The following is a 10,313-nucleotide window of genomic DNA, read 5'->3' as shown; positions in this document are numbered from 1 at the left end:
TGAACAAAATTCAAAATGCTTTAAATCAAGAAAAGAGAAATAATTCAGTATCATAAAATAGAACACATTCGAAAAGATTCATAGGTGGCTAAATCACTGGGATCTCTTAAGTCTTAAAGGTTTCTTTTTACAGCTGTTTTGAATAGAACCTGTAGTTTGAGTCTATAGCTAAGGAAATTAGACACAAACACCACATCTTTCTCTCCATCTTCTTCATCTTTCCATCAGGATTTCTGTGTCCAGGAGGCACTTATCAGCCTTTGAAGGCTTTCAGTTCTATGAAGCAAACCTTTCAAACCCCTGGACACTTCTGTTCTAACAGGAGTGCCCACTGACCCAGTGCAATATTCTAGCAGGAGCCATGAGGAAGCAGATGCCCCATCGAGTTCTACTTCAGTGTCCTCCTCTGATTTATCTTCTAGGAAAACCTGAACCACTGGCCGAAAACACAAACTTCCTGAAACAGTGTAGTCTGCGCTGGGGAGTGAGTGCTCCGAACAACTCCTCCCCTGAAAACCACACACTTTATCCACACCGCCCTCCAGCTTCCCCACTGTGAATTAGCCTTTATCTCTAAATTCAGGTCCAGACTTTTAACTACTTAATCCATGTGGTTTTCATCTAAACGAAGAGCCTGTTAGACTCAGAAGCAGCTGAATAGACGCGTTTGTGAAACAGGCGAGTTTGTTGTCTGGCAACGGATTTATAGGTCACGATACTTTCTCCCTTTTCAACCTTCAGTTTCATTTGCATAGTAAATTGATATTTAAACATGTTTTCATATTTATTCCACCAGAAGGTAACTCTTCAGCTCTGGATGAAGCCGGCTGAGGACCCCCGTGACCCATCACGACCTTGTCCCGAGGCCAGCCTTGCCCAGGCCCTGCCCCTAGAGCCCCCTCCCTGCACCCACCCAGATCAGGCAAGCTCAGCCACGAGCACAGGGGCCCACTCTCCAAGCCCCAGTGCAGAGCAGGCCCTGGGTTCCTGACCCTGCTATGAGCCCCACAGGACCCCACCCTGCAGAAGGCCCTCCTTCTGTGGAGACTCCTACAGCCCCCAGGACGCTATTTCCCCAGCTCTGCTCCACCAAGTGAGCCGTGCTTTCAGGATTTCCCAAGTAAACAGGAGGGAGCTTGGCACAAGCGTTTAAACATGAAGCCATCCTTTGCAAAGCAAACCAGGCATCAGGGGGATCCTTCTGACTCCCAGCATCGCTCTTCACACTGCGCTCATCTGCAGTCTGTCCCAGTGCGGCTGCCGTAAAGCCCCTGGGTCCCATCCACGCTCCTTCTTCTGAAACAACGACCCTCCCGACACAGCCAGGTGGGGTCTTACTGTCAGTGACAAGATGCCAGATCTCTGGTACTTTCACAAACACGGAAGATGCGGGACAAACAGAACCAACACGCTTTAGTTCCCTCCCTCCTCTGTCCTTAGAAAGAGGAGCAAAGGGAGGGACTCCCTGCACTTCCCGAGGCCACCGTGAAGCAGGGACCCAGGCAGGGCTCATCTGGGCAGAACCACAGGAGCGGCGCCTTGGGCACCGAATCCCCCAGAGCGGGCGGGCACGCAGACGCCGTGGGACTCGCTCAGACTGTCTCCCTGCTCCTGTATCAGGCACTCCTCGCCCCACAAACCGCTAACGAACCCACAGCTGTCGGCACACTTCTGAAGGAGTTTAAAAGCTCCGATAAACCCTGTGCTATTTCACGTTTTCTCCATAAAACGGCCGTAGGAAGCAGAGGAGCACTCCCGTGTCTCCCGCCCGCTCGAGGAGCACTCCCGTGTCTCCCGCCTGCTGGGCCGTCAGGCGGGGGTCCCGAGTTGTGCGGGTCCCGAGGCCCCAGGAGCCCCACAGATGAAGCAGGATAAGAGCTGGTTCCCTCCAAACCCGCTCTTTCCTCCACACCACCTGCCCTTCCGGGGGTAAAGCCACTGACCCAAGTCCAGAGGCCCAGGCCTCAGAGCATCTAAAGTCCCCTGCGCGTGGCTGGACCAACCACGGACGTCTCTAAAGCACACGTTTCCCTTGTTCTTAAGGACGGTCCCTCCCCTCAGCTTCTGAAATACAGGCACTAGGTGGGCGCCTTGTTAGCCCAGGTCTGGGCACCTAAACTGGACTTGTCATGGGGACCACGTGAGACCAGACGCAACTGCAGAGCCAGGCTAAGAGCATCTTCAACGGACAGATTCCTGAACCGAGGTTCCCGGGTCTGAACACGTGGGCACTCGGGCGGGGCTCCCAGCCTCCGAGCGCAGGGCGACGAGCCCAGGTTTCTGTTGGACATGGAGCTCTGTGCTGCTGATGGGGCTCTGCAAACGTACAGTAAGTCTCCTACACGCGAGCCTTCAGGATGCAAACCTCAGAGCCGTGGCCACGCACCCCCCAGGCGGGGTGGAACTGCAGCTCGTCCCCCGTCTCCTGTTGCTGCGGGTCCTCCAGCTCCACCGCCCCCCACCCAGTCGCCCTCTCCCCTGTTCAGCAGATTCAGCTCCTGTGTGCCAGCCGACGCATCATACTGCCGTACTTCTCCAGGCACTGAACCGCGAGATCGAAAACGCTCTCTTCATTTTTGCGTGTTTGTTATGTATTATTTGTGTGAAAAGTGTTATAAACATATCACATTACAGCATGATCTGGCCGACTGTGTTAGTTGGGTACCTTAGGCTGACTCTGTTGGGCTTACACAAACAGATTCGACTTAAGAACTTGCTCTTGAAATAGAACTTGCTCGTACAGAAGGGACTTACTACAGTTAAGATCGGAAGTCAGCTGTCCTTAAATTAGGAAAATTATCTAGCTGGCCCAATGTGGTCTCAAGTCCTTCCCATCGGGCCTGGGGTCAGAGACAGGAAGTCAGGAGCCCAGGACAAGAGGTCACCTGCTGCTGCCTGAGAAGCAGGAGGACACGCAGCTGGAACGCATATGGAGATGGGGACCCAGCCCCCAAACCCGAGGAACTGAATGCCGCCCTCCGCCCGAGAGAACCTGGTCTCAGGTGAGAGCCCAGCCTGGCCCCACCCCAGGCCAGCCTGCAGAGACCCCAGCACACGCGCCAGCTGGCCCGTGGAGACTGTGAGAAGATAAACTGCACTTTTGCTAAATTTGCACTAACTGTAGCAACAGAAAACGGAGAAGAGCCTGCTTAGAAGTCTCTTGCTTTCTTCACGGACGTCAGGCCCACTAGGAAGCACGCTTTTCTACATGCAGAGTCAGAGGAATGTGTCAGTGACTGCCTGGTAGCCAGAAGCACGAGCTGCTGCCCAGTGACCTGTGAGGCCACATGGCTGCTTCCCAGTGTCTGCACGCGTGGTCTGGGAGCACGGGGGGCAGCTCTGCCTGTTCAGCGTCAGCGAACCTCCTACCCGAACACTGCGCTGCTTCCATGCCTGGTTTCCTTTCGATCCAGACGTTCTCCCCCAGATTCTCACGGAGGCACCTTTTCTGTCTTGTGTGTTCAATGATTTAACCTCCATTAATGGTGACACAATGCTTAAGCAAAAGCCTAGCTCCCACTGTGCCTGAGAACCTCCGACTCTAACCTCCTCCCGACAGCGAGCAGGTGCCAGAGGCCCTCTGGCCAGAGATACCCCTGCAGGCCCTGGGGGCAAAGTCACAACTGTTAAAACTGACTTTTATCATTTCAGAACAAATTTCAAATGTTGGGTTTAAATATGCATCTGCTTTTTATAGACTCTTCGGGAAAAAATTTCAGAAAACCAAGGAAACTCAACCATTATTGGCCAAATAACTTTCAAAAGATGACATGGTTGGATGGCATCACCAACTCAATGGACATGAGTTTTGGTGGATTCAGGAGTTGGTGATGGATGGGAAGGCCTGGCGTGCTGCGGTCCATGGGGTGGCAAAGAGTTGGACACGGCTAAACAACTGAACTGAACTGAACTGCGCTTTCAGAAAAGGCAGGAGGTGGTGACACATTTTGGTCCTACAACTGGAACCCCAGGGCGCTGACCTCTGACCTGCTTATCCCACTGATTTTTATCCACTCAAAGGATCTCCTCAAAATCCTTCCCAGGCTGTAGTTGAGAGCCTTTGATTTTAAAAAGCATTTGGTTTAGGGTTTGCAACTTCTAAACTGTTCCTTGCAGGTCTTGCAGCGAGGGTCCCCAGGAGCCACAGAACTAACTCAGGCTGCTTCAGGCAGCATGCCTGTCCTCTCCTCCCCTTAAGGTGGGGTCAGAGGGTCACAGGGCAGGGGGACCCACGTCCGCTCAGCCTCCAGATGCCACTTCAGCACTGCTGTGTGTCTGACAAACACACCATAAAAGGCAGAATTTTAGTCATTTTATTTTGTGTCCCTTCCTGCTCATATAAAAGTCAGCAGAGCCAGTAAGATGTATTTGCTTTTGTCAAGGGCTTCCCTGGTGGCTCAGCTGGTAAGGAACCTGCCTTCATGCAGGAGACGTGGGTTCTATCCCTGGGTCGGGAAGACCCCCTGCAGGAAGGCATGGCAACCCACTCCAGTGTTCTTGCCTGGAGAATCCCATGGACAGAGGAGCCTGGAGGGCTACAGTCCACGGGCTCACAGAGTCGGACACAACTTAATGATAAAACAACAGCAACAAGCTTTCTTAAAACCACAGGGAAGCCTCTGGTTTGCTGTGGGCAGAGACAGCACATCTCAGGCACAGGAGGGGCGTGTGGCTGACTCAGGGGGTAGGGCCTTCTGGGGGCCTTCCTCCTGCAGAAGCCTTGTGTTTACCTGAAAGCGGCCATGACAGGCAGGTGCGTTTCATCAAGGAAAGGGCTGTTTCCAAACCTCAAGCTCTCTTCCTGTGCTCACCCAGCCTCTACTCACCTTCTTAACTTCTCATTAATGAAGGAAATGAGGCCCAGAGGGCTGCTGAGAGGACGTTTCTGGAACTGGATCCACCTTGGATGAGAGCTCAGTTTTACATTCAGTCTAATTCTGCTCACATTTGAAACTGGAGATGTGATTTCTTCTGCTAATGACCATGTCTCAGAAGAGGAAACAGCAACAGTCACTGCTAGACAGACCCACTCCTGACAAGTCGGCTCCTGCTCTGATAGTGTTTGACTATCAAGACGATGATTACTATTTCTGCAAATGCTGAATTCACCTGGTGACAAGGACATGCACCTCTGGGTTTATCGGCGCGTCCACTCCACACCACGGTCACACACCTGAACGTGTCCGCTCCAGCTCTGCACCTTGAGACTCGGGCCATGGACAGAGGAAGTGACAGGGCGTCTAGCCAGCGCTTCTCGTATTTTGGTTCATTAGCTACAGGCGAGGAAGGCGAGGACGGAGCCTGTGCAGAACAGACGAGAATCAAGGGTCACAGGATCAGTCGAGAGCACCAAAAACAGGGTGGGGAGGGGGCTGACAGGCCCTGACAGCACGTCTGCAAACTCAGATCTAACGCGTCTCGGCCGCAGCAAGAGTGCGTGTGCGCTCAGAGCTCTGGGAAGAAACAAGCGCCCTTCTAGGTCAAAGTAAACTATATTCTTCATCTATTTTTTAAACAAAATACTGCACCAAAGAGAGAAAAGTCACAGGGAAGAGGCTGAGGGCAGAGACTGGCATTGGGAGGAATCTGGGGCCCTGAGGAAGGCTGTGAGTCAGATAGGCTGTGAGCTGCCTCCCCCAGCCAGAAGGTCAAATCAGAATGGGATTCATACATATTAATGCTGCCAAGATGCTAACAGGTGGTCACAAGCCTAGCTTATTAGTTAATGGCAAAGCTCTCAGCCTCTGTCCAAAAGGAGCGGGGGTGGGTGGAGGGTGGGGCCTGAGGGTAAGGGGAGTGAGAATTAATTCTTAGGTGGATAAGAAGCTCAGGGTCCCCCAGGAGAGGAAAGGGATCGGAGCTCTCAAGGAGGAAGAAAGGACAAACTTTCTTTTCTACCTTCCTTAGCCTTAGCCACATAAAACGTTTTTTTTTTCTTTAAGCCCAGAGCTGATGATTACACAACAAAACAACTTATCTTAAACTCTGTACCAATGGCTATGTAACAACAATGTATCTGTTTGAAGACAACGTTTCTCCTTCTTAAGAATGGACTGATCCTGTCATCTTAACATGTAAATTGTGGGAGTGGGTCTGGTAGGATCTTTACAACCTTGAGACCCTCTTTTGATTTATTGTAATAACCGACTGAAAAAGTACACAGCTCCCTTGCTAAGACTAGTGAGGGGGGCACTCTCCATCCCCCTTCTGATGTCTGTGTCAGAAGCTTTCTCTGTCCCTTGTTATTCTTTAATAAAACTCTGCTACATAAAAAGCTCTCAAGTGATCAAGCGTGGTCCCTGGTCTTGAAAATAAATCTTTTTCTTCAGAAATCATGAATCCCCACTTCGTTGACCATAAGCTATCAGGAAGATGCTCGAAAGGCTGAATGAAGCCACGCAAACAACCATGTTCCGAGACGTGACACCCACACGTGCCCAGTGAGCCACAGGGTCAGAGACGGTCTGTCCCGGTCCTGCGGGCGGGGCTGGCGGCAACCCCCGCCCCCCGGCAGGGGACAGCTGCAGCCCTGTCTGCCTCCCTTTCCAGAAGCATCCTTGGAGCAGCTGTGGCTTCCGGTGACAAAGGCAGGCGTCCCGGCTCAGGGACAGGCGGACAGAACAAGGTGCACATCCCCAGGGCGCAGGCAAAGCCACTAACCAGGGCGGCAACCCCAGACCCTGCCCAGAGCAGCAGGAAGGCCCTGCCCTGGGGGCGGCCAGAACCAGCGCTGTGCTGCCTGTTGTGAGGGCTGGGGAAGGGTCTACCTGCTGAGCGCAGGGCCCGCTGGCGGAAGGGTGGGGCTGGGGCTGTGCTCTTACACGACGACAGACCTGCTCAGGACACGAGGACACTAGAGCTCTGTGGGGCCACTCCCCTGGGCCCTGCTTTGCTGCACAGGGGACCCGGCTCTGCACTCCGAAACAATCTGATCCAGAAAAGAATTCGGTAAAGAACAGACACAGGTACACATGTAACTGAATCACTTTGCTGTGCACCTGAAAGTCTCCCAGCATCGCTAATCAATTCTACTCCAAAGCAAAATGAAATTCCAACAAGGCCAGCAAGCTGTATACAGGGATGACTCCTTTCAGGCCAAACTCCCCATGAGCGTTCAACCGTCTCAGGCCGAATAGCTGACACTCCGGGATAACACCCAGCAGGTCCCATCCCGGAGCCTTATTTGGACAAAGTCTTTCCAGGTTTGATTAGACTAATGGTATTGCGATGGGGGGCTTCCCAGGTGACTCAGTGGGTGGAGAAGCCGCCTGCAATGCTGGAGACACAGTAGACCTGGGTTCGATCCCTGGGTCGGGAAGATCCCCTGGAGGAGGGCATGGCAACCCACTCCAGGATTCTTGCCTGGAGAACCCCATGGACAGAGGAGCCTCTCGGACTACAGTCCATGGAGTCGCCAAGTCAGACACGACTGAAGTGACTGAGCACGCACGCGTGGACGCACTGTGACACGAGTTTACCCTGGACTGTCCGGGCGCCCTAACATGGTGGCATCAATCCTTACCCGAGGGACACAGGCAGAACCCGGACAGGGGAGCGGGGGCCTTGTGAAGACCAAGGTGTACCCGGGAGCCACACGGCCGCCGGCCAGGACGCAGGGCCACCGGGGCTGGGAGGGGCAGGAAGGACTGTCCACTGTGGCCTCTGGAGACGCAGCCTGGATCCCCAGCAACTAGAGGCTGCGCGCGGGTGTCCTCTGAACGTTCTTTATTTATTAAGTCCTCAGCCAGTAGCTCAAAGGCAAAGGCACTGTAAGACCAGAGGTGTGAGGCAGACTCCATGAATCGCCACCAAGGGTCCTCTTTCTGCTTTGCATGCTGACGTCTGGTGACATCCCTGCTTTCGAGGTCACGCGAGCACAGCACTGAAAGCGTCAGGTCTACCCCTGTGCCACGGATTTCATGCTGGCTTTCCTGGGACGCCCCTCTGCCTGCATGTACTGCTGCTGCTGTGTAAGAAATAGGTGTGATTTCTCATACACTGGGGCATGTCTTCAGTCACCAGTTTTCACTGAATTTTATCACGGCTAGTTGAACTCACACACTATGTTGATGGTGTAAGAGTTCATTAAGAACCGTGTTTTTGTGCATTTTCTTTGAGGGCGGTTTGCTCTTCTCACTGATTCAAACTTGCAACACAAACATGCATCAGTATTCAGTTATTAGAACCACCCTGCGAAACCACCACTTAAAGACGTTGTTTGGGGACTTTCCTGGAGGTCCACTGGCTAAGGCTTCGCTTCCACCGCAGGGGATGCGGATTCAATCCCTGGTCGGGGAGGTAGGATCCCATATGCCTCATGGCCAAAAAACCAAAACACAAAACAGAAGCAATATTGTAACAAATTCAACAAAGGCTTTAAAAATGGTCCATGCTAAAAAAAAAAATTAAAATGTCATAATGGATTCCAGTATAGAGTAAGCAACATTCAAATAAGCTTAGGAATATGGTTATTTTATAAAATCATTTTCAATCTACTTTTAAAAATGTAGGATAAAAAGCAATTTCCCACTAAGAAAAGCAACATTTTCCTTTATAAAACAGGCGGCATTTCATAACTCATTGAGCACATCTGGCATTAGACTATATATAGGAGGCTTTTTGTTTCCTCTGCCTTGGAACGCTTCTCGCTTGGAGGCAACTGACAAGCCCAGAGTTTCGTGTCAGATTTTCCTGGGGTTTCCTTTAGAAAAATACTTTGAATAATCCCAAGAACCATGAGGCTAAAGGAAGACACCAGGTCTCTGTAGATCAGTGGGTTTTCGGTGATGCTCAACAGCCTCCTAGACGGTGGGTCTGGCAGGAAAGAAGGGGGAGGTCATCTGGGGTCGGCTCTGAGCTCCCTCTAGAGGCGGGTCCAGGGATGCCAGGGAGACGGGGAGCCTGTCTGGGATCAGCTTTGAGCTCACTCTAAGGTGGGTCCAGGGATGAGGTGGGGAGGGGGAGGCCCTTTGGTGTCAGCTCTGAGCTCCCTCTAGAGGCGGGCCCAGGGATGCCTGGGAATGAAGGGGAGTCCGTCTGGGGTCAGCTCCGAGCTCACTCTAAAGGTGGGTCCAGGGATGAGGTGGGGCGGGGGAAGCCGTCTGGTGTCAGCTCTGAGCTCACTCTAGAGGCGGGTCAGGGATGCCCAGGAGAGAGGGAGCCCGTCTGGGGTCAGCTCCGAGCTCTCTCCATCCCTGGAGACTGCAGGACACAAGCTGCCTGCCCCCTGCAGCTCTGAGCCTGGGTCTAGGAGAAAACGGTGGCAGTGCCAGCGATGCAGGAGCCTGGAGCTTCCCCTCCTGATGGACACCAGAGAAGTGGGCCCAGACAGACGTCTAGGAGCTGCAGTCATGGATCAGGCCGCTCCAGTGCTGGGTAGGCTAAAACTCTGTGAGCCAGTCCATGTCATCAGAAGACAGCTCAGAGCCTGCAGGAACTAGAGAATCATGAGTCTAACTTCTGCCCCAGATGGGACATCAGCTTAAGGGTGGAGAAGTGAGGAGGCTGCTTCCCAATCTGGGCGGAGCGCCCTGGGCTGCACCTGTCAGCTCCCCTGACCCCTGACACAGCCCAGGGTACTCAGGTGCCATGCCACCATCTCCTGCCATCACCACCCAAGAAGCCGATTTCAGAGAAGGTGAAGGTGAAGTCGCTCAGTCGTGTCCGACTCTCGGCGACCCCGTGGACTGTAGCCTACCAGGCTTCTCCGTCCATGGGATTCTCCAGGCAAGAATACTGGAGTGGTTTACCATTTCCTTCTCCAGGGGATCTTTCCAACCCAGGGACTGAACCCGGGTCTCCTGCATTGGAGGAAGGTGGGGACAAAACACGCTTCCTTCTGATTTACAATGCCATCACAGGCGCAGGGAATAAGGAACCAAGGGCAACCCTGGTTCTGAGACATTCGAGCGTGACCCACCAGCCCGTGGAGCAGTGACCCTGAGACACCTTGGAGACGCCTTGGTGTCTCTGAGCTGGAGAGCCTGAGTGGAGGTGCAGTGGCGCTCCGACAGGGAGAAATTCCACGGGGTGAGTGTCAGCCAAGGATGCTGCCTTAAAGCCACGATCTTGCCACCCCTGAACTCATGAATATGAGCTCGGAAGGAATGTGGGCAGGCCTCCCTGTTCCCCAGCACTCCACCTGAGCACCCCATGACCACACCATCCCTGAATTCATGGATATGAGCTGGGAACGAGCATGGGCATGCCTCCCTGTTTCCCAGTGCTCCACCTGTGCACCCCGCGATCACACCACCCCTGAAATCACGAATATGAGCAGGCATGACCGTGGGCAGATCTCCCTGTTCCCCAGG

The 10,313-nt window shown here is 53.2% G+C and overlaps 1 protein-coding gene across 1 annotated transcript in view; it reads right to left on the bottom strand.

Moving 5' to 3' along the window:
* The window catches only part of SNTG2 (syntrophin, gamma 2), a 74,437-nt gene that overhangs the window by 33,267 nt on the left and 30,857 nt on the right, over positions 1-10,313 (bottom strand). The window contains exon 8 of the mRNA XM_010848438.1: positions 5,174-5,301. Within this exon, the coding sequence (XP_010846740.1) occupies positions 5,174-5,301 (128 nt within the window). The remainder of the gene's footprint in view (positions 1-5,173; positions 5,302-10,313) is intronic.

This window comes from Bison bison, unplaced genomic scaffold (assembly GCF_000754665.1).
Source record: "Bison bison bison isolate TAMUID 2011002044 unplaced genomic scaffold, Bison_UMD1.0 scf7180017864266, whole genome shotgun sequence".
Lineage (NCBI taxonomy): Eukaryota > Metazoa > Chordata > Mammalia > Artiodactyla > Bovidae > Bison > Bison bison.
The sequence above is the reverse complement of the archived record's forward strand: the minus strand, read 5'-3'. Positions and strand labels throughout refer to the sequence as shown.